Genomic DNA, 23842 nt, shown 5'->3' with positions numbered 1-23842 from the left:
GGGTAATAAATACATTAATAATAAATAAATAATAAAAGCATGAGGCTCTAAAATGTTTTTGTGAAATGGTGTGAAATACAGTATTTTGTGTTTCAGGAATGCACCTAAAGTTATAGAAACATCAGGAGTTCATTTTCAGGTAAGAATTCTGTAGGGATTTTGACTTTTTGTGTTGCGTAACTTTGTAGGTTCTTTAACCTGGGAGTTCGATATCTGGATATCTGCCTTACTTGGAAGCATTTTTTAAAAATGAAATAAATCTACAAATATTATAATAAAAATAAATTGTGCTAGGTTCTTTAATAGGCCAAAGACACCTGATTCCTTCAGGGATCTCTTCTTGCCAGCTAGGCCTACAGTACAGCATAGTGCAGTGGTTTTCAACCAGTGTGCTGTGTCACCCTCTGGCGCCCTGAATGATGTTCACGGGTGCCGTGGGCAACACTGTCCTCTGTTCCTCTTTCCTTCCCTCCCTTCTTGGATGCCCTCTCATGTCTCTGTCTCCCCAAGGCTTGCACAGCTGTTTGTTGTAGCAGCCCTGGCTACAAGCTCCCCAGGCGAGTGGTGCTTATGGGGCTGGTCAGGGGGTGCTGGTTGCCAGGAGCTGAGGGAGCCCAGGAGTAAGTAAGCAAACAAGCAGGTGAGGGAGCCTAGCCAGGCAGTCTGCCAGCCCTTGCTGTTGGGAATGGACAAACAAGTCCCAGGCCCCTGTGAGGAAGTATGAGGAGGCACCTGTCTTTGGGATGGGGTGGGCTGCTCAGAGACAGGGGCGGCAGCAGCGGCTGCCCGGAGGACTCTCAAGGAGAGTAGGCTGAGGGAACACTCCACAAGGGAGGGCGTTAGAAAAGGGTGAGGGGGCTGCCAGCTCTGCAGGCAAGGGGTGACATAACTGGACTCCTGAGCCCCACAGGGGTGCCGCAGAAAGAATGTAGTTGGTCAAGGGAGCTGTGGATTGAAAAAAGTTGAAAACCTCTGGCACAGTGAATAAAATATGTAATAAAAACTATTGTTATCGTCCTGTACATCTCAAGCACATCAACTCTATATAATAATTTTCTATCCTCTTCTATCCTAATCATATATACTCAGTGGTACGTCACGTTGAGTTATGTGGGACTTACTTCCAGAAAAGTGGGTATAGGATTTCACTCTAAATCCAGGATATATACCTTTTCAAACAGGCTATGTATGAGCATCTGGGAGAACTGCTGGCAGTTTTACTTACCCTGGATGAGATAATAGACAACCATGCTACCCTGAAAGAGCACTGGACTATGTACAAAAGGTATGTGGATAAATTCCTACATTTATTTCTACTGGTACTGTAGAACAATAAAAGTAGCATCAAAACAGTGGTCACTTAAACAGATGTTGATGCTGCACTGCACCTTTTCACTGGGCTTGAATAGGTGTGTGTTTTGCAACTCTGGTATTCAGGCCTTAATTTCCTGTATTTTGCCACCAACTGGAGCAACATTAAGTTTTTATGGCATGTTTCTAATTATTCCTACAGTGACCAGCTGGTGTGAACTGTGGTTAAAATGCTCAAGCCTGTGATGGTTCAATCAATCAATCAATCAAGGTTAACACCCTTCACTGTAATTAGGAAAACATTTTTCTTCTTAATCCCCTGGGAATAATGGTAATCATCGCATAGTGCAGTTCCAAATGCCTTGTGTCCCAGAAGTGTAGCTGCGCAGTCAAGGCCACTGATTGAAGTTGTGCCAGGGCTTTTTTGTAAACGAAACAAGCAAAAATCTTAGGTCAGCTCATATTATTCAAAGGTAGATTATCCCCCCACATCATTCATAAGTGTGTGAATACAAAGTTTGCCCCTCCAGATTATTCCTCCTGAATAATACCTTCCATCCCGTACACATTTAGGAATGTTGAGTTTCTTTTAAGTAGATTTTTTATTTCTTATTGCTTTATTAGGTTACTAAAATCTGTCCATCATAATCCTTCTAAATTTGGAGTGCAGGAAGATAAGCTGAAGCCATTTGAAAAGTTGCTATTAAAACTAGAAAACCAATTACTGGATGGGACGATATTCCAGGTAACATAATAAATAATAGAGCTTATTTCTTAATAGAGTTCAGATGTGGTTTGTAAGATCTGTGGAGTAAAATGATTCTTTTCTGAAATGTCATCGCTTAATTGGTGTGTTTAAATTTTAAATGGTATGCTGTTGGTATCCTCTCCTCAATTATTTATCTAATATATTCTGACTGGGAGCCAAAGGGCTACTTTAGGTGCACCCAAGAGCTTGCATATACCAAGTGCAATTTTTGATCAGTTTTCTTTTAAAAGCATTCCATATTGCAAATTGCTTTTGAAAGTTCCCTCTGTTTAAAAGCAGTTTGCTAAGTGGGGTAGAGAGCTACAGTTTGGAAAAAGGAAAAAGGAAAGAAAAAGTCAAGGCACACAGAATTAATTGGGAGACATCCACTTATGGACCTTCTCCTGTCCTCTCCTGTCCTTTCTTCTGCAGCCCTCACAAATCTCCTCTAGCGGGTTGGAGGACCCTCCAGACGATATATGAGGGGCAAGTAGGGAGCTATAAAGGAGGAGAAGCAGGAGATGTCCATTGCATGAGCAAATGCCCTGTACAGTGGAACCTCAGGTTGTGAACGTGATCCATGCGAGAGGCACGTTCGCCATCTGCAGCGTTCGCAACCCACAGCGCCGCATCTGCGCACGCACAGGTTGCGATTTGGTACTTCTGCGCATGTGAAAAGCATTGAAACCCGAAAGTATCCTGTTCCGGTACTTCCGGGTTTGGTGCGGTGCGCAACCCGAAAACGCGTAACCTGAAGGGTCTGTAACCCGAGGTACCACTGTACTATATTTCTAGAATCAGTCAAGTTGCAGCTGAGTCTTTTTTGTGATCCGTAGTAAAAGTATCAAAAGTTTTAGGTGGCTCCTTTGTTGTTACCTTATATATAATTAACAGTAATGTTTCTTATTGCAAAATAAGCTTTTAATATTTTTCTTATAATAGTATTTACTATATTAGAAAAGTGCTTGGGTTTTATTTTATTGTACTTTGAAATTAACTGCTACTTGTATTGAAATTAATGGTTACTCGTATTGGTACTTGTACTGGGCTCAGCTGACAATTAAATAGTCAATGAATCAATCTTAATCGCCTTTTGATTAGATTTTCAGTATGGTTTCATTTGAACTGAACACTCCCCAAATAAAGCACAACTTGCCACTTGAATTTTCTCCATCATGGAATTCTGATTGATTTGCAATCATTTATTAATATGTTGTGCTCGTCTTCTCCATGGCACTAATGTTGTAAATCACTCTTGTTTCTCTTGTCCTCATTCAGGCCTGTATAGAGCAACAATTTGATTGCCTCAATGGTGGAGTGTCAGTGTCGAAGAACAGCACTTTTGCTGAGGAGTTTGCACATAGTATTCGCACAATTTTTGCAAATGTTGAAGCTAAGCTTGGTAATGCAAGATGGATTTTTTTCTTTGCATTGGCATTATTGTTTGTAAAAGTTGTTATATTGTTTGTCTAGTGGCAGACTTCAAAACTATTCTTTTCTGTGTGTATTTGTACAAGGTGAACCCTCAGAAATTGACCAGAGAGATAAGTACGTAGGAATTTGTGGGCTGTTTGTACTGCATTTTCAGATTTTTCGGACAGTAGACAAGAAATTTTACAAATCGTTACTGGACATTTGCAAAAAGGTGAAGATTTTGTAATTTTCCTCTAATAATTAAATTTCACAAACAACATAAAAATAAAAACCTCTTATAAAAATATAGTAACAGTATCAAGTTACAAGCTCTCACTAGTAATTCCAGCTTTAAAATAATTTAGCTAGGTTTTTTCTGTTTTCATAGTTTCAATTCATTGTCCTTTCTGAAAAACAATTAAGTTTTGTGTATAGCAAAGGAACCGACAACATGTTACCTTTATAGTACTCAGGTTGCCTTGTCAGTGAATGTTGCATTAATTTGCTTGTGATCAAAACTTCTATTTTTACCATTAATTGCAAGTGTGTGATGTGGGCAGCTATTGCCTTTGATAATGGTCCTATTCATGTGTTAGTCACATGTAGGATATTGCTGTGATTACTTGGAGCAGGGCCGTTTTTAGTTCTGCCTCTTAATGCTGAGTCTCCGTTCTCAAACAGCCACACATTTTGTGCAGACATTTTGTTTGAAGAAAACCCCTAGCATGTGAACCCCTGCTCACATTTAGGGCCTAGTCACAATTAGGACCCCTGGTTGCACATGTTGGGGGTTTATCTTCGGTCAGCTGCAGGCAGTGCATGGTGGTTTGAAGAAGAAGATGAGGAACTGGAAGTATGGCCTTGGTCTCATTAGTTACTGCAATGTCCTACATGTGAGTAATGCACGGGCTAATAACCACCATAAACAGTCCAATCTTAACCATGTTTACTCAGAAATAAGTGGTGCTTCCTTCAATGTTTCAAAATAAATTTGCCCAGAATTTGATCTTAAACGAAACATTGAGAGCTACACCTGTTTCCTTTCATTCTTGCTCTGACATGAGCATAGATGCTGTAAGCCACCTCTTTTTAAAAAAGCAAGACTGTTCTATCCAGGGATTTAGCCGTGATTGCACTAATCTCTTTTTATGCCCATCCGCTGTTGAAGTAGCATCCACTGAATTGGTGCAGAGTTGTCATACCTGTTCTAGTTGCTCTGGTACTCAAGGGATGAATCCTAAGATGCTATGGACTGTGTGTAGCTTAGTTCAGTCCCGCTACCCCTCCTCCTCCTTAATCTCCGAAACGTGTTCTGATAATTCTGTTCCCTGTTGGTGCTGCAGAGTGTACTCGGCAGCAGAGCCTAAAATCCTATGCAAACATTCATGTGAAATGAAGTGAGATTACTTAAAACTGGGCTTAGAACTGGCCTGCTATTTATGTATATCTTGAAATACTTATAGGACAATCCTACATATGTGAATGTGGTGTAGCGGTTTTCAATATCAAGCCTAATATGATATCTTTCTCTCCCCACCCCCTCCATCCTTCATCCAAACGTTACTTTTGCTGCTCCAGGTGCCAGCTATTACACTTACAGCTAATATCATTTGGTTTGCTGACAACTTTCTCATTCAGAAGGTGCCAGCTGCTGCCAAGCTTCTGGACAGGAAGAATTTTCATTCCATTAAAATACACAGAGAAACTTTTCTACAGCAGAAGGCTCAGTCACTTACCAAGTAAGGTTTGAAGAGTGGTGAGCTCTCCCCCCCCCCCCCAACCTGTATGGTTCTTACTCTGTAAATCAAAAATATTTGTAAACTGAAAAAATAGGAGCTAATTGACATTCCTGTTCTTTTCCAGTTATGAAAACAGCCAAGCACCCCTCTTTTGGTGGGGATTTTATGTTCCATGGCCATTGTGTCCAGATAAAAGTATTCAGGAATAGGGTATTAAATTCCAATGCTGAATACATGTGCATACGTGTGTGTTTAGGAGGCACTTTATTCTCTTGAATAGTCTAACCTATTTTAATATTACATATTTAAATGGTTTTAAGCTGCCCTGTGAAGGGTAGGTAAGAAATCTAAATAATACAAATAATAATAAATTGTTACACTGGCTCAGTTTTGTGTTTTATTTAAAGCCTGATATATTCACCTTGGATTAGGCAAGCTCACCAAGCAGTTAATTTTCAGGATAATTTACACTGGCAGAAATTTGGCAGGTCAAATTGTGATTTGCATTAACCATAATTCAAAACCCAAATCATTGTTTGGCTGCTATTTTTCATATAAGCACTCAGCTTTGTAACTTGTCTCCATGGCCCAACAATCCCTTAAAGAAGAGTGATGGCTGAAATTATGTTGGGCATTGTGCCAAATCATAGCATAAACCTGTAACAAACTATGGCTCTTGACCCATTGCAAACAATGGCATGTCAATTCAGATGTTTCAAACCACAGCTCAGCTTCTTTAACGTTGGTTAAAGATGTATCTGACTGAACCATTACGTAACCATTACTTGTTTTCTCTCCAGAGAGATGCAGTCATATTACGTTTTTGTGAGCTCATGGATGATGAAAATGGAATCTATTTTGTCAAAGGAACAACAAATGGATAAGTTTGCAGAAGATCTCACTAATAGGTGCAACGTTTTTATACAGGTGTGTGCTAGGTTCCAAAGCAACATAGCTGGAAAATGCTTATATATAGAGAGAGAGAGAGTGTGTGTGTGTGTGTTAACTTTATATTTCTTGAGTACCATTTGCTGAAGAAGAAACTGCTGAATATAAGTCTATTACTACAATTGCTTACTAATGAATGTAAGGTTAATACATATAGTAATTTCTTTATACAGCCTAAGTGAATATATTTATTTATGACTGGCACTATCAAATTAAATTTTGCTAGCTCACTCTGCAGTTTTCAAACTTTGGTTTCACAGATTAATTGGCTTGGTTCAGATATGATTCCTATCACTTGCTTGATACTGTGTGGAAAAAGTACTCCACACTGATCACTGCACACACTCACTCATGTGACAAACCATAGTTTGCTGTTATATCTGAACTGGTAAACTATGATATACTTTTCTTGGTTGTAGAATAAGCACAAACCAGAGTTTCCCTTGTTTGGATGTAACAGGCAACCATGGTTTCCTACAAGTTAAAGGAGAGAAGCCCTAAGCTCATTCCAGACTCATTCATTTAATGCCAAACAATTATTCATTGCGATGTCTCAACCAAGCCATCTTCTCAAACAGAGATGTTTGAGATGTTGTAACAATGGGGAGTGAAGGTTGGCGGAGTCAGCCTTGTGGTATTCTAGAAAAGGGACTACCAAGGAAGGAATAAAATCACTTGCATTGTAGAAATTGGGAAATCGATTACTAGTTCATGTTTCAGTAGGTTGCTGCTTGTTTGCTTCTAATTCCATAATGTTTACTTCAATTGTATATTGAACAGCTGTATTTGTGTGTGATAGAACCGATTTTGGACACACACAAAAAATTATGATGCCATAGAGATGTAATGATGATTCACGTTCCCCTCCCAATTTATCCCTAGGGGTTTCTGTACGCTTACAGCCTTAGTAACATCATTAAAACTACAATGAATCTGCACATGTCAATGCAGAAGCCAATGACTAAAACCTCAGTGAAAGCATTGTGCAGGCTTGTGGAACTTCTCAAAGTAAGTTGCAATATTCATCTCCTTGGTGACCCTAACATTTGCAGTAGTCCTTTTGCAGGTGTGTTAAGACCTGCGTGCTTTAATTTATGAGCTGGAAAGATGGTAGACAAAATTTGTAAACAATAATTCAGGCAAAATATACTTATCTAAATGGTTTACATATCCCCAGAGCCATATGTTTTGTGTCTCTAAGTTGTATTTCTTTTCTGGGTAAAATATATTTACTGTAATTCTGAAACCGCTATAGGTCAGGTTCTCAAAATAGGGTGCCTAAGCTGAAGTTCTGTGCTAATACAATTGATACTCCATTTGTGGAACTCCTGGAGATATGACCACCCCCCTCAGTATTGTCATTTTCGCACCTTTTGAAGACACTTCAGAGATAGTTTAGGTATTAGGACTGACTATGTTGCTCTTACTTCTGTTCTTACTCTTCCTACATAATGCAGTTCTCTTTCTGCCTTCGCCGATCCAGTCACAATGGTTGTTTGTTTTGCTATCTGCTGTAAATGTTCCCATGTTCTTTTAGAGGAAGTATGGTTTAGAAATTGATAGATACAATCAGCAGCAATTATGCCTAATTTTAGTTGCACCAGCAGTCTGCTGCCACTAATGGTCTCTTTTAAAATGTGCATTTGACTGTGGTCTAAACCTTCATTATAACTATCAGTGATGCCAGCATGATTTGTACTTGCTGACATAGCAGCAAATATAGTATACTGCTTTTGACAGGAATATTAACATATAGCTGAAAGTTGATTTTGATGGAACATCCAAATATAGCTACCTTGTTAAAAATTCAAATTGTATTTCATATCAAATTGAGCTGTTGAAGATTTGGATAAAGTAGTTCTTTGTATGGAAGAATAGGCATAATGTGATTCAAATAACAGAATTGTGATGTTAACTCGTGTTCTGAAATCTGGTCAACTGCAGGCAATACAACATACATTTTACAGAAGAAGTATGATTGTCGCTGATTCAGTAACACACATAATTCAGCATCTACAGCATCAGGCTCTTAATGCTATTGCTATAGCCAAGGTACGCAAAAAGTTTCAGTAAGTAGTTTACTGTTCGGTATAGTTAAAATGAGTAGCTTTATAACAGTTGGGATGCTTCGTTTATGCATTTTTAGTGTTAGAAACTAGCTAAAGAGGTCAAATAGTTGGGAGGTAAGCAGTGATGATATCAAAAGGTAAACGATGATAGCAGTCATATGTCATTATGTGAACAAGCTCCAGGTTCCTAGTGTGCAACTGTGAGGAGGAGATCTGAAGCTTTCTGTTTTTCAATGGAATTCTGTTTGTCAATGTTATATATCTGAACTTGGGCAAACTGGTTAGTCTTAATGATGGTTTACTGAAACAAGCCAGTTGACTAATATAGTTAACATTAACCATTGTTTAGGAGTCAAACACAACACTACACTGTGGTTGATTGAAAGTGAAAGCAAATGTTTTTGATTGCCCTTCTTATATTTAGTGCCAGAAGAGCCATGTTGATGGGGGAGACTGGGGATTATTTATATAATATTAAGCCATACATTATTGCATCTGAATGCAGTCAATGTATGTTTCATGTTGCTGAGAAAATATGTATGGAATTTCATACTTACTCACATACTGAACACTTTGGTGAGTTGCCTCAACTGCAAAGTTGATGTTAATATGTGAAGCAGAACATGGTTGAATGATCACCAAAGGAGAGAGTGAACACACAGATGATAATAATATGTAGCACTAGGGATGTTTCCAGCTTAAACTCCATTTAGGTTAAAATGAATCTGCTCCAGCGGACGTCCTGCATGTTTCAAAAGGGCTTGTGCTGAAGAGTCTCAGATAAACTGTTCACTAGCATTTTGAAAGCAGCAAGGATATTCCCTAGAGTCTAAGCTAAACCTGAGTAACTTCAGGGTTGCATTAATGTGCCAACTATACCTAATTTGGGATAAAAGGGGAGGAGCTACTTTGGGGGTAGCTTTTCTTGCCAAGATTTGTGTAAGATAATGATATGTATATTAAATGTGGCTTATCTCGACCTTGAGACCAAAAATGCAAATAATGTGGTAGGCTCATAAATTCAATACAAAATTTGCTGTTGAATTTTCCATAAAAACTAAACCCCAAATGCTCTTTTCTATGCTTTTTTTAAATGAAGAAAAGAGTTATTTCAGACAAGAAGTACAGCGAACAGCGCCTTGATGTACTCTCTGCTCTTGTATTGGCTGAGAACACCCTCAACGGTCCTAGCACAAAACAGAGACGACTCATTATTTCCCTCGCACTCAGTGTGGGCACACAAATGGTAAGCACAACAGTTCCTTCCATAATTGCAATACTTATCATTTCTGTTAGCAGCAATCACATAGGGAATTGCATAGTCAGTGATTAAGGCACAGCCGTAAAATTAACTTTTGTTGTTATTATTGGATTGATGCTCGTGCATGTCTATCTCCTTCTTTCCTTTCTCCCTTTCAGAAAACATTTAAAGATGAAGAGCTCCTTCCTCTCCAAGTAGTTATGAAGAAGCTGGCCTTAATCAGTGAACTTAAAGAACGGTAAGTAATACCATGGAATGAAATTCTGTAGACTTTTAGCACAATACACCACCTTCTTGACTCCTGTAGAGTGCTGTTCATCATCATTTCCTGCTTGGCAGGGGGTTGGACTCGATGGCCCTTGTGGTCTCTTCCAACTCTATGATTCTATGATCATATGTGATAGGATTTTGTATACTTAGTATGAAACTTGGCTTTAAGCACAGAGTTCAGCATCCTGAAGAACGATATTCCATTCTTGTTTCTTAAAAACTGTTTATTTCCCACCCCTGTGACTTGTGAACATCAGCTTGAAAGTGTGCTATATTATAAGTTTATTTCTGTTTGAGATCATTGAAGTTGGAATGGTAATTCTTTGCTTTCTTTCTCAGTAGTAACTTTGCTCCTTTTTTTCCCCTTCTAGAGTCCAAGCACAATGTGACTGTTGCTTCTTGTATTGGCACAGAACTGTATTTCCCATTTATCTTGATGATGTCTATGAAAATGCAGTGGATGCTGCTAGGTTACATGTAAGTAAAAGAAATACTGTATACGAAATAGGAAGGTGGGTTAAACAAAACCATGGTTTGAGATAATGGCTTGCTAATTAACTTTGGTTAGAAGAAAGCACAGTTCCCAAAGGTCTTGCATAATGTGGAGTTGTGGAAACCTGCAAAGAGGAGAAGGGTGAGCACACAAATTTCTGGTTAATTTGTGATCACCCTGAGATTCTGTGAAGCAGTCCAGCGAGTTCTGTGACAACAAAAGTTGTAATGGCAGTCAAGTGCACCCAATGTATTATTTCTATTGAGCAGCAGCCATGGGGATTAAATGCACCTTTCAAGCAGTTGTCTTGAGGATCCCTTCCCCTTCATTCCTTCTCTTGCTGCACTTTCCACAGTTTAAATCAGTAGCAGGGTGGTGCAGGCAGAGCAGCGTTGTTTACTCCGCCTAAGTTTTAATTTATATACAGTGGTGCCTCACAAGACGAAATTAATCCGTTCCGTGAGGCTCTTCGTATAGCGGTTTTTTCGTCTTGCGAAGCAAGCCCATTGACAGCTTAGCGGATTAGCACTACAGCTGTCAAGCGGCTTCCAGCGATCAGCTGTTAAGCGGCTTATCAGCAGAACAGCTGATAAGCGGCTTAGCGGCTTAAGAAAAGGGCGAAAAAAGCGAAAAAAACCCGCGGGGGGTGCAAGATTTTTTTCGTCTTGCGAAGCAACCCCATAGGGGAATTCGTTTTACGAAGCGCCTCCAAAACGGAAAACCCTTTCGTCTAGCGGGTTTTTCGTCTTGCGAGGCGTTCGTCTTGCGGGGCACCACTGTATTTTTAAACTGTTGCTGTATCTGTATTTTCCCTGTTATACCTAATTGCAAATTCAAATGTATCCCTATCGTGTTTTATGACTTCCTTGATATTGTATGTGGGCTGGAACTGGTCTGTGACTGAAATAATAAAATTCATTTCTTTACTCGGCTTCATATATGCTTTTCTTTTAATGTTGACTGAGAGATAAGAGACAAAGCCGTAAGGATGACAAGCAAAGCAAAGCCTTCTCCCATCAGAGGAGATCAGGAGATGAGCAGCAAAGTTTTTCAAAATCTCATAGTTCCTTTTAAAAAGTTCGATTCAGACTGTCTCTCACTCACTCTCCCAATAATCAGCTCCCCTTTAAAAAGTTTAAAAAAGAATTTACTGTGAGGGTTCTGCCAAAGTTGTTTTTTTAAAAGTGAAGGGTTCTACTTCAAAAAGTGTGAGAAGTACTGACCTAAAGTTTAACTTTATTTTTAATTTTGTTTATTTAACAAAATGTAGACACCCCTGTGGTGAAACCTCTAAGCAGTTTACAAGAGTATGAATGGTTTGTTATTAAGCTTGCTTGTTTCAACTAACCTTAGTTAAGCTTAACCTCAATTTAGGTTTCTGATGGCATTCTAAACTGTGATTAATCTAGAAATGAAGTGGAAGCTTCCAATTTCTTTGTGCTGTGCTGGAGTTGGGTGGCGGATGAATGCTTAGCTTCCAGGCTCACTGAGTCTTGTTCTGATAAACCAGGATTTATCGTTATATCTGAATGTAGTTTTAGAGATTAATTGATGTTCAGGATCCTGAGTTCTAATTGCTCAGATTCCCCTTTAGTGCATGCTGTTGCTCGGGTTCTTTATCAATTTGCAACTTTTTTTTTTACAGTACATGTTTAGTGCATTGCGGGATTGTGTACCAGCTATGATGCATTCAAGGCACTTGGAGTCCCATGAAATACTGTTGGAAAGCTATGACAAAGAAATCATGGATGTTTTAAACAAGGTGATAGTGAAAGCATTTTATTTACTTTGAATGATAGCAGTACAGAGCAATCTGAGAATATTTAAATCTGCCAGTGTTGAGGATTTCTTTTGGAATTCTCAAAATTCTTAAAGTTAATAGAAACTCACATTCTTTATTGCTCTGGTCTCATTTTTCCTCAATTATTCCTCTGCTTTAGGTTTATGCTAACGTTTGTTGAGTTGTGGTTATGTACTTGTATCACTATGTAGTGTTTATATAACACTCCATATTCTTATTTCCTATTCCGTTATCTCTCCTTTTTCCCTTTGCATCTTGTGTAGATTTAGCTTCAAAGGCAGGGCTTCGAAAAACACACAAATTAACATACATAATGTACTGTTTATATTTTAAGTGACCAACAGTCATCAAACTTTTGGGGAGAAAGGCCACTATTTAGAGAGTGTGGGTTGTATCCAGTACTATCATTCTGTTTGTGCAACAGAACTTCCTCCTTCTCTCATCTGCAACCCCTTGTGCACCCTCAAAATCTGCTCCAGAGGGTTAGGGGATACTACTTTGTCTGTGTCATGCACAGAGTATATGCAATAACTCACTTTTTCATCCTAATGTTGAATTAAAAATAATCCAATTTAGTCCCCCATTGGAGAAGGAAAACCATCTTTTTGGATCTCCTGTTTCTTTGTAGAACTATTTTATTGGGGAATAAATGTCTTGTGAAGATTAGTTTTTCACCCATGAAAATAGTGTTTGTTGTGACTTTTATTTGAGCAGCACCTCCTGGACAAACTATGCAAAGAAATAGAAAAGGACCTTCGCCTTTCTGTGCACACACACTTGAAACTAGATGACAGAAATCCCTTCAGAGTCGGGATGAAAGACCTTGCCCACTTCTTCACCTTGAACCCAATTCGGTTTTTTAATCGGTTCATAGATATCAAAGGTAGGCTTTACTTAATGTTCACTTTCAAAGCTTAATACTTTTTCTGTGAAGTAAAATTCATCCCTCCTGTCTCTCTCTCTCTGTACAGTGGTACCTCGCAAGACGAATGCCTCGTAAGACGAAAAACTCGCAAGACGAAAGAGTTTTTCGTTTTTTGAGTTGCTTCGCAAGACAAATTTCCCTATGGGCTTGCTTTGCAAGACGAAAAAGAAAACGTCTTGCGAGTTTGTTTCCTTTTTCTTAAAACCGTTAATACCCAGGGAATCCGTGCTTCGCAAGACGGAAAAATCGCAAGACGAAAAAACTCACAGAACGAATTAATTTTGTCTTGCGAGGTACCACTGTACTTTTTTGAGGAAATCTGTCCCCAATATGCTGATATGACCAGCGTAGCTCCAGCAGGTACTTTTACTTGAAGCATTTCTAATGTTACTTTATTTCGAAAGTTCTAAATAACGTTAGAGTTGGGATGAGTATATTTTCCTTCTCTTTTCCTCTGCCCTTTTTTCCAAGTATTCATTGTGAAAATGACTGTTCCTTTCACCCCCTCTTTTTGCAGCCTATGTGACACATTACCTAGACAAGACTTTCTACAACCTTACTACAGTAGCTCTGCATGACTGGGCCACCTATAGTGAGATGAGGAATTTAGCAACGCAGCGCTATGGTTTAACTATGACAGAAGCACATCTTCCTAGTCAGACTTTAGAACAGGTACATCATATTTATGCGAGTGTCTCTGTATTTTTTAAAAAACAGGATTTTGTGACTTGCTGAAGTACGGTACTTAATGCTTCTGGTGTTTTTGCTTTTTAAAAGTTTCAAATAACAGCACTTATTTGGATTATTTCCAGATGTAATGTAGTTAAATTACCTACTGTTTTTTCAGGGCCTTGATGTTCTGGAAATTATGAGGAATATTCATGTATTTGTATCCCGTTACCTCTACAATCTCAATAATCAGGTGAGGGCAGAGGGTATGTCTAAACTTTAAAAAGCAAATCTTATTGCTGCTGATTTCTATTTAGTAGCTATTATAATTATATAGCAATTTTTTAATTGCAGATCTTCATTGAGAGAATCAGCAATAACAAGCATCTGAACACCATAAATATCAGGCACATTGCTAATTCAATTCGAACACATGGCACAGGAATCATGAACACAACTGTGAGTATTTTGTGTTATTCCCAGAACAGCTGCTGAGCTGGCATTTACTGAGCTTTTATTTAAGACTGCATCGTGAACAGCACAAGCAATTGGAGGAAAGTGGTTTCACATGCTGTGTTAATTTGAGCACAAAGAGGACATCTGTGTATGTAAGAGGGGCAAATTTTAAAATACTCCGAGAAAAAAGATGAGATTAAACTATGAAACAAGCATTTTCATTTTTCCAGATTATGATAGTTCATAAATTTGGGTTTGCAAGATGCCACTTAACAGTATTTTGCAATGATAATATAAGTATGCCAGCCCAGCTCCTTTCCTCTCTCCTTTTCCACCTCGCCCTAGTGCGGCAATTTCCAGACAGTAAGCTGAGATGCAGTAGTGTGCAGTGGGGGGATGGGAGTATATTTACATTATCCTTGTTGTCTTCTTCTGCACAATTTTAAGGGGATAGTTATGATGTGTAAGCCCCAATTCCTGATGAGACTTTTCTCTCTCCCATGTCCTATTTAGGATTCTTTGTCCAGCTAAGAATGCCTTCTGCTGCTCACTTATTCACACAATAATTTCAGATTAAGAAATGCTCAGAGTAGCAAAGCATATTGACTTGGGTAGGACCGTGACATTATAAGTGAGCTATTGATGGTTCTGAGTCTTGGGACCGGTGTCACAAGTCACTGGGGAAATGTCTTCTAACGGGGGGTATCAGTCTTCTTCATACTGTACTTTTCCCTACTTTTCTTCAGGTAAATTTCACATACCAGTTTCTGAGAAAGAAATTTTATATCTTCAGCCAGTTCATGTACGACGAGCACATCAAATCCAGATTGATCAAAGATATCAGATTCTTTAGGGAAGTTAAAGATCAAAATGACCACAAGGTATGTTGTTTGTGAAACCATTGCTAAGAACTACAAGATTGAGAGTTGATTTCAATCTCTCTTGAGATAAACAGTAGCCATTTAAATATAATTATAAAAGCCTGGTTTATATTTTCCTTCAACGCCACTCCCTTCTGATAGTGAGTTTGGCGGCGAATTCTGTCAGGATTGTATCCAAAATTGGGCCACTGGGAAACGAGGAGAAATCTTGGGGCTTGGAAAACCCTCAAATAGCCTAATGAATTCATTGAGTAACCACAGAATTACTCAATGATTGGAAAAGAAAAATGGAACATGGGGATAGAATCTGTGCTTGGAGGGAGGATCCACCTATTCACACACACCTGCTCATGTTAGGAGGGAGGATAAATTGTAGCATTTTGTTGCAGGTTCCATTTACTGGCCTAAATGCACAGAAGCAATATATCTCTAAAATATAGTTGTGCACCTCTCTTTAGCTGCAAAACTCGCATTTTGAATGTTCTAAAATGTTTTGCAAGGTAACAGATCTTACTAAAATGTGGTTCCAAGAGAGATGGATATTTGCTTTCAAACTGTACATATTTTGCTTTATATAGTATGCTAGGGGTTACTATTTCAGAAGAACAAAAGCGTTTGGGTGTTTGAAAAAATACAGTGGGGCTGACAAAGGCATTTCAAGTTACTTAATGTATTTCTTCAATCTTAAAATAATTTTTCTAGTACCCCTTTGAGAGAGCAGAGAAATTCAACCGAGGGATCAGAAAACTTGGAATTACACCCGATGGACAAAGTTACCTTGACCAGTTCAGGCAACTAATAAGCCAGATAGGTATGAAAATATATCGTAAACACTATATTGAGATATATTGCTAGAATCCAAAGAACTAGCAGGTGGGACTGGGCATACCTAATGGGCTTGTTTACATTGTTTCCTTGGAACAGCAGGTCCCATATTCTATCACTTGGGAAGTTCCCACAATTTCAAAAGTAGCTTGTCAAAGTTGGGGCAGGGTAGGTGTCCAAAAAACACAAGCTTCCTTTGGCCCAAGGAAATAATTGTGTAGTTCAGGGGTGGCCAACTCCCAAGAGATAGCAATCTACCCCTGTTTTTTTTTGGGGGGGGGTTCAGGTCAAAGTTGTTGAGCTTCTTTTAGGGAGGAAAGCCCCAATTTAGGGGTTTTGGGGGGAAAGAGGAACAGCCACTCACAAACAAACAGCCTCACTCAGTAGGCTCCATCGTCCGTTCTGCACATCATGCGACAATGGAGGGCGGGGCGAGGAGGCTAAGGAAAGGGACCCAGTGATTGACCGCAATCCACCAAAACCTCCTGGAGATCTACCAGTAGATTGCAATCAACCTGTTGGACATCCTTGGTGTAGTTCTTTCAGCCCTGAAAGAACAGGCAATACTTTGAAGTCTAACAAATTGCAGTGGACTAGATTAACTAAACGCATTGGTTATACAGTGCTTTTATCTTTCCAAATTAACATATGGAAAAATATGCACATTAGTCTTCACTATAACACATTCTGTACAGGGCACTACTTATGGTTGCCAGTGTATTCTCCCAATATGACTTGTTTATTTACAGATGAAATAGTATTGTGGGAGGGGGGGTGGAGAGGGGATGCAGCTTAATCAGATGTCTCCAACAGGTTTTAACTTTCTAGATGGACTTAGTGTCATTAAATTCTGAATGCTCGGTTACTTAATTTCAGGTGCTTACGTTTCTTGTTGCCTATATATTTTATTTTTAAAGGGAATGCCATGGGCTACGTCCGAATGATAAGATCTGGTGGACTTCATTGCTGTAGTAGTGCAATTAGGTATGCAACCAAAGATTTCAGCTTGCTTGTCTATGCTTCTGTAAAGCAAAGTGGGGAACCTGTATCCCACAGACCACATGCACCTCTAACCTATTTTCATGCCACCCCCCCTGGTCACTGCAGGCCCACTGTTGCACTTTTTACCATCTCATGGGAATCACCTCTTCCCGCATGAGGTGTTTGTGGATGTGAGAGAGACTGGCTGGCAGAGAACTGCAGTGCTGCAAACTCTGCATGTGTTTAGCTCTGGCTCCACTCACCACTAGCATGCAGGTTATGCTGAGGGAATCTGGCTCACAACAGGAAAAAAAGTTCCCCATCAGTGCTGTAAAGCCTTTGTAGCTCCTTTTGGTTCTGTTTTTCCTTTCTGTGGCATGCCTTGATGTTAATGCATGGGTATGGGTCCTGCAGTAGTGCCCATGTGCAGCACTGCTGCATGCAGTAGTGTACAAGTAGAGGAACTGCCGGAGTTGTTCTTGTTCTGTACCACAAGAGTACAGTGCTCACAATAAATTCTGCTAGTCTGTTCAGTAAATTTAATTTGCTTATTTTATATAAACATTTTTTCCTGATGAACTTGGTATTTGAAGGTTTTGGAGCAGGTCAGTAGGTATGCCTAAATAAGATGATGAGAAATGTGGTGAGGGGAAAGGACATAATGCAGTCGTACCTTGGTTGTTGAATGCCCTGGAACTTGTACATTTTGCCTCCCGAACATCGTAAACCCGGAAGAGATTGTTCTGGTTTGCTAATGTTCTTTCAGAACCCGAACGTCCTCCAGGGCTTCCACAGCTTCTGATTGGCTGCAGGAGCTTCCTGCAGCCAATCAGCAGCCGTGATTTAGTTTTCAAACAATTTGGAAGTCGAATGGACTTCTGGAACAGATTTCGTTTGACTTCCAAGGTACGACTGTAGTTTTCTCAGATTTGGATACAGATAGTTTTATTTCAGTCAAATCTGTGTGAGGTTATATATAGATTCAATGTAAAGTATTATGCAAGGCTATCCTCTCTGTAACTGAAAAATCTTGATAGTTTGCATACAGTATGTAATACTCTCCCCTCCCCCCAAATCATGCTCATCCCTGCCATATTCTTTTTTCCTCTTAGTTAGACTAGAAAGCCATTCCATGGGATTTGTGAGCCAGAGAATCAAGCAGTGTGGAGGTCAGGGTTCTTTTTTAGAAAGCAAACCTTTGGTCATAATGTAAAAATAAAAGGAAGCTTGTGATAAAGATCTGAACAGAAGTAATGTAAGAAGTATGAAACTCAAGTTAGCATTTTTATACATAGCATGATATATAATTGTGAATGAATGAATCGCATATGAAACTTGTAGGTTTGTTCCTGATATTGAAGATATCATTAATTTTGAAGAACTTGTGAAAGAGGAAGGTCTTGCTGAAGAAACACAAAAAGCAGCCAGGTAACCTTACTTGATGCATCGACAAAATTCTTGCAGAAACTGTTCCTTTAAAAACCGCCTCAAAGCATTTTCAAGTGTATCTCTCTTTTATAGGCAACTGGATTCCGTACTTAGTGATCTCACACGCAATTCTGCAGAAGGCACAGAGTATTTCAAAATGCTTGTGGATGTGTTTGCTCCTGAGTTTCGCAGTTCAAAGAACATGCACCTACGCAACTTTTACATAATTGTTCCACCATTGGTTAGTTTTGATCTTTCTCGGTTGGTTTAAACAATAAGCCATTTAGTTACATGTGCAGGATGTGCTTGTGTTAAAACTGGTAATTTTTTGTAAGGTTGCTCTAAGTTTATTAAATCACCATATGAACTGCCCCCCCCTCTAATAGGGTATGGGGGGCGTGTTATATGCCATTGTTGCACTGATATCCATAAAAAGCATGTCCTTTTCATGTAGAAAGTTACAGGCTGAACCATTACCTGAAACCCTTTAACAAGGAATGCTAACATGGCTGGGAAATACTTGTGTCTGAATGAGCAGATGGACACCAAGTGACTGGCTAGATGAATTGTTAATTGGACTCTGATATTGATATAAATAATCTTGAATAACAAATATATTTTTTTAAATACTTCTGATCCCCCCCCAAAAAAATGCTTGAGGGGATTTGTGATATATATCCATTTGGATAATGTTTAAATACTGCTCTAGAAGGAGCTGTAAATATCCAGACAGCTAGCAATTAATGTATGAGAACACTACATTTAGTCATGGGCAACCTTTGCTCCCCAAAACTCCCCATCTGAAAAATCTGGTGAGTAAAGCGGGCTATCAGTCTGGCCTGCGGGGGAAATCCTATTTGACTGACTGGTAGGATGAGCTGTGAATTTGAATGAATTCATGAAGACCTCTCCTCAAGTAATGGGATGACAGAAGAGTTCTGTCACCTGATATGCAGGGGAGCTAGGCAGTTACCTGATAACTTACTGCCTTTTGGAGCAACTTCTTGTGTCTTGTTTTTAGGCCCTCAACTTCATAGAGCATTCAATCAGCTGCAAGGAGAAGTTGAATAAGAAGAACAAAGCTGGTGCAGCTTTCACCGATGATGGTTTTGCCATGGGTGAGTTCAGGAACCATATTGAGTCTTCTTGCATGGATAACTATCATAAATTGCAGGTTTTGAGGTTTTATATGGAAGGGGCCATAGTTCAGTGGTAGACCACAAGCTGTGCATACAGAAAGTCCATGTTTAATGCCTGGTTTCTCCAGTCAAAAGGATCTGGGTTAGTGGAATTGTAAAAAGGATATATCTGCTTGAGATCTTGGAAAGTTACTGACAGTCAGAGAACTGTTCTAGGTGGTTCAAAAATCTGACATGTATGAAGTACCTTCATACGTGATCATATATAGTTCTCAGCTAAGTGTATTCAAAGTGCGCCCGACAAGATACAGAAAAGATGCATCCTTAGCTAGGTGGTCAGTGTGCGGTGGGGGGGTGGGGGGGTAGAGAATCGAGTTTTTCCCCATGGAGTTACCTCAGTGGTTGGTGATGGAGTAGGCTTTGTTTTCTTCAATCTGTAATGGATTTCGGAAACATTCAAGTGCTTCTGGCAAATGTTTCACAGGTGAAGTTTCTTCTCTCACAAACAACTGCACTCACTTGCTTAAGTGATCCCCAAAGCAGATTGGAGAGAGGATTTTGAAAAATTGGCCCCTTGCTACCTTTTTCAAATTTTCACCCTACTCTCTTCCCCTATGAGCAGAGATGCAAACTTGATTGTGAGCCTTCTGTGGGCAGAAAACCAGCTTTTTAAAAAATGTAAATGAATAAATATTGACACGTACCACTATGTAAGCCTTGTATAACAAGCATACAACTCTGAAGACTTGTAGAGGGGGGGGGAAATTGAGCTGGTGAGAAAATGATTCTGATTTTAATGGTCAAAGACCTGTTTGATGTACATGCGCAGAATACGTTTGTAAATTTTTACTGCTTTGAAGAAAGGGGTGCTTAACTTGAACGACTTTTTTTTTGTTTTTGTTTTAATCTGTAGGTGTAGCTTACATTCTGAAGCTTTTGGACCAGTACCAAGAATTTGACTCTCTCCATTGGTTCCAGTCAGTTCGAGAGAAATACGTGAGAGAGATCAGAGCATTAGCAAAACAACAGAACGTTCAATCAGCTGTCCAAGATGAAAAGCTGCTACAGACTATGAACCTTACTCACAAGCGACTGGAAGTTTGCTTGCAGGTATCAGTCTCTGTCAGAGACCAGGGAAAGGTGGTGGGAGGCGCATATATATATAAGTATTTAAGAACATAGAAATGCCAGACAGCAAACATGGCTCCTTTTTGGATAACTTTTCCCCCTAACAGCTTTCCCCCTAACATTTAATTAGTGGGCACCACACCTGAATCTACCCTTTGATGCAACCCTGTAAGCATGAAGAATAGGCTGCAGTTAGGCAGAGAGAGCGGCACCTTTACAACATCCAGCCAAATGCATGCTTTATTACTAGCTGATGATAAACTTAAAAATTTAGATTTGGAATTGGGGGTCCTCAACAAGTAGAGTGTGGGGATTCCAAATGAGAGAACAACTCATTTGGAAGTCTTGAGAACCACTGATTTTTGAGTAGAATTTAGGGGGACAGGAAATGGATATTTACTGACGTGCTGCTTTTTAGGACAGTGACATTTGTAGCAGACGTTAAGTTTATGGGAGTATAAATAGTTATTGTGGAAGGAAAGGTCTGCAGGATTTATTTATTTTTTTATTAAAAAAACAACCTGCAAAGACAAAGTGGAAATGGCCAAATTACTAGTAGTGTGTCAGGTATGAAGCAAACTTTGATTTGAAAGTGTAGTTCTGCCTTTCCCCGTATTTGATCAATAAAAAACCAGTGCAATTGATAGTGCAGATAAAAATCAGGAAGCACTGTAATTGTTATTTAGGGGGTTTCTGGTATCAGTGCACTTTAATCAGGTACTGTGAAGATTCTCGTTCTGTGGCATGCTAAGACTTGCTGAGAATTTCTTTAATTTTTCATAGGAGTTTGAACTGCTTTATTTCTCACTAAGCAGCGCAAGGATCTTTTTTAGAGCCGATAAAACTGCAGCAGAAGAAAATCAAGAGAAAAAAGACAGAGGTTAGTAAAAAAAATAAATCTTCTAGTCTCTGGGAAAGTCATGTTTGTGGTTAAAAACAAAAGTATTGTAAAAGCAGTGCTGAGAATATAAAATTCTTGTGATGTTCTGCCTCTTTTGTATTTCAGAAGAACCTGGAAAAACAAGCAATGGGGAGCTGTCCAACTCTAGTTCTGCAGATCCAGTTGTGAAATGAGAGCCTTGGTATGCCTTTTGGTTCTGTACGATGTAATTATAAAAATTTGTAAAAGTGTACTGGTGATCACTGAGAATAACAATCACGCTTAAGCTGAAATAACTCCATGTGTTCTGCAGATCTTTTGGCAGTCTTGGGAAAATGTTCATTTCTTTAAACTGCTCCCACGTTGCCAGGGATAATATCACGCTGGTATTTAGCACTGTAGTATTGGTCCCTCCACAATGTGATTCCCAATTACTAATCTGAGGAAGTGGTCTTAGCCCGGGCCAAGCAGATGCGGGGTTTGGAATGGTGCAGAACAGGAAGAAAACTGGTGGATATTGGCATGATATTTTAAACAGACTTTATACATGCATATAGTTTAAATTCCATTAATATTTCATTGCTTTTTAATCAATTCTGTCTGTAATCCACCTTGAGTCCCCTCAGGGAATAAGGTGATATATTCAGAAATATATCATCATCATCATCATCAGAGTGGCTTTTAAGATAAATATCTGCTGTACCAAAATTGCTAGTTTGAGCAAAAAGGAAAGAAGCAAAACTAGCAGGTAATTGGTGCAGCCCTAGTTAGACAGAATGAAGTGTTTACCTGCTATAGCTTCCTTCCTGGTTTGAAAGGAATCACCATTGTATTTGCCATCTCTTATTGCAAAGGAAGTTAATATGAATTGTTGGAGCTGCTTAACATTGTTAAAATACGAACAGAATATGCAATACATCTTCAACTCTTTTTTTGCTTTGTTTTATAGACATATAGAGCAATGGTGATTTGTTGAAACAGAAGGGACCAAACTGGCATGGAGCTTTTCACCTTCTGAATCTGATAGTGACCCAGAAGTGCCATGAACTGTAGAGTAACCCATACTCTCACAACTAAAAAAAAAAAAATTACAATTCATCCTTTCTGTTGACATTTCATTGAAGTCTGTTCTTTAGCCTAATGTATGATTTTTGTCAGGGAGATTTGGTGTCTTATTTTGATTCAGTTCAATAACTTAAAAAAAATATATATATTGCATTTGATTTAATCACAACCTTGACATTGCAGTTGCTGCTTAATTCTGTCTGTATTCACTTCAGCACTAATGTCCCCATTTAAAAATCTGTCATGGTTCATAGACCTTTGGAATCCAAAGAACATGCCAACTTAGAGGGCCAGTCTCTGTCTTTCAGAGACTGACACTGTACAAACATGTAAATTTGAGGCACTTCTCTGTTATAATAAACATTCATTGCCATTTCTGCTTTTTTGGCCTCTGATTTGGAAATCCTTAGTTTAGGGCATCACATCCCATGTGCCTGAATTGTGTAGTGCTAACCAAACTAACATGGTCTTGGTGACTCATAAAAACAAACATCTGTAGCCTTCATTGGGGTCTAAACTCATGTACATGCTCTGCTTCTGTGAATATATACATATGTACAGTCCTATGGCTTTCTTTGTGAATATAGAATGGTAGTTAACTGCACTCTGAACATTTTTCATCATGTAAACCAATTTAATAGATGAGCAGTTTTAAGTCTTTAATGTGACTTCCAGTTTACATTTTTTTTTTTTTTGAGCAAGTAGTAATACATTCCTTCTGGTGCCATGGCATAGGATCTTATACTTCATCACACAGTTATGTACATGTGATGGATTAAAATTGTGAATACCTGCAGCTATGTTAAAAGTAAAACAGCGGCACTAAAAAAAGATACCGAGGTACTATTTTTCCTTTACCCTTCCCACCTTTAAATGCTGTTTTCAAACATGAAAGCAACACCTATGGCCACTTTTTCATAGGCTCAGTTTGCAAAAGCCAGAAATAAAGGGAAGTCTTCTTTTCAAATTCTTACGCATGGTTGAATTGTCAGGATCTTCCTCTTCATGAATTAACAGGATGTTGACTTATAAGCCTCTTCCTCTAACAAAAGTCTTAAGTGAAGAACAAACCCCGGGAGCAAACATTTCGTAGGCTTAAAATGACTGTTAATAATAAGCTTATCTAGCCTAGCAGGAGTGGTAAAATGGGTCAATAAAGCAATGCTATCATAATACTTTTTGACCGTGCACTTGTATGTTTGAGTCCTGCTACATGTTGTCATTGAAGTAAATTTGACGAGTCCCATCTGATTCAGTTAGTTCAAATTCTCAGGAAGGAAGGGGACCAAATATTAACATGTCTTGCTCTAATTCATTTTGCAAAACCATTTTGTTTCATTATCTCAGGTTTCTTTTGTTCTGTTTGATATTCTGTACATACTGTTAATAAATGTAACTTTGGAAAGTGGATT

General features: G+C 38.9%; 1 protein-coding gene across 5 annotated transcripts in view; it reads left to right on the top strand.

The window, feature by feature from the left end:
* WASHC4 (WASH complex subunit 4) overlaps positions 1 to 23840 on the top strand; it is a 38872-nt gene extending 15032 nt beyond the window's left edge. For 2 of the 5 annotated variants that reach the window (XM_081928189.1, XM_081928190.1), the window contains exons 8-34: positions 97 to 139; positions 1182 to 1285; positions 1936 to 2056; positions 3338 to 3461; positions 3577 to 3704; positions 5051 to 5211; positions 6012 to 6138; positions 7042 to 7167; positions 8104 to 8211; positions 9328 to 9474; positions 9648 to 9727; positions 10131 to 10236; positions 11898 to 12014; positions 12768 to 12936; positions 13496 to 13650; positions 13826 to 13900; positions 14002 to 14106; positions 14850 to 14984; positions 15687 to 15795; positions 16727 to 16793; positions 18132 to 18218; positions 18312 to 18459; positions 19240 to 19336; positions 20271 to 20467; positions 21269 to 21365; positions 21492 to 21567; positions 22315 to 23840. In XM_081928189.1, coding sequence (XP_081784315.1) covers positions 97 to 139; positions 1182 to 1285; positions 1936 to 2056; positions 3338 to 3461; positions 3577 to 3704; positions 5051 to 5211; positions 6012 to 6138; positions 7042 to 7167; positions 8104 to 8211; positions 9328 to 9474; positions 9648 to 9727; positions 10131 to 10236; positions 11898 to 12014; positions 12768 to 12936; positions 13496 to 13650; positions 13826 to 13900; positions 14002 to 14106; positions 14850 to 14984; positions 15687 to 15795; positions 16727 to 16793; positions 18132 to 18218; positions 18312 to 18459; positions 19240 to 19336; positions 20271 to 20467; positions 21269 to 21365; positions 21492 to 21559 — 3001 coding nt within the window. In that variant the 3' untranslated portion in view covers positions 21560 to 21567; positions 22315 to 23840. Of the gene's footprint in view, positions 1 to 96; positions 140 to 1181; positions 1286 to 1935; positions 2057 to 3337; positions 3462 to 3576; positions 3705 to 5050; positions 5212 to 6011; positions 6139 to 7041; positions 7168 to 8103; positions 8212 to 9327; positions 9475 to 9647; positions 9728 to 10130; positions 10237 to 11897; positions 12015 to 12767; positions 12937 to 13495; positions 13651 to 13825; positions 13901 to 14001; positions 14107 to 14849; positions 14985 to 15686; positions 15796 to 16726; positions 16794 to 18131; positions 18219 to 18311; positions 18460 to 19239; positions 19337 to 20270; positions 20468 to 21268; positions 21366 to 21491; positions 21580 to 22314 lie in introns of all 5 variants that reach the window. The other 3 variants (XM_081928192.1, XM_081928193.1, XM_081928191.1) reach the window with 3 other exon arrangements.
* The last annotated feature ends 2 nt before the right edge of the window (positions 23841 to 23842 follow it).

The sequence above is a fragment of the Podarcis melisellensis genome (genome assembly GCF_964234715.1).
Source record: "Podarcis melisellensis genome assembly, chromosome: 10".
In the NCBI taxonomy this organism is placed as follows: domain Eukaryota; kingdom Metazoa; phylum Chordata; class Lepidosauria; order Squamata; family Lacertidae; genus Podarcis; species Podarcis melisellensis.
This window is presented reverse-complemented; position numbering and strand designations above follow the sequence as displayed.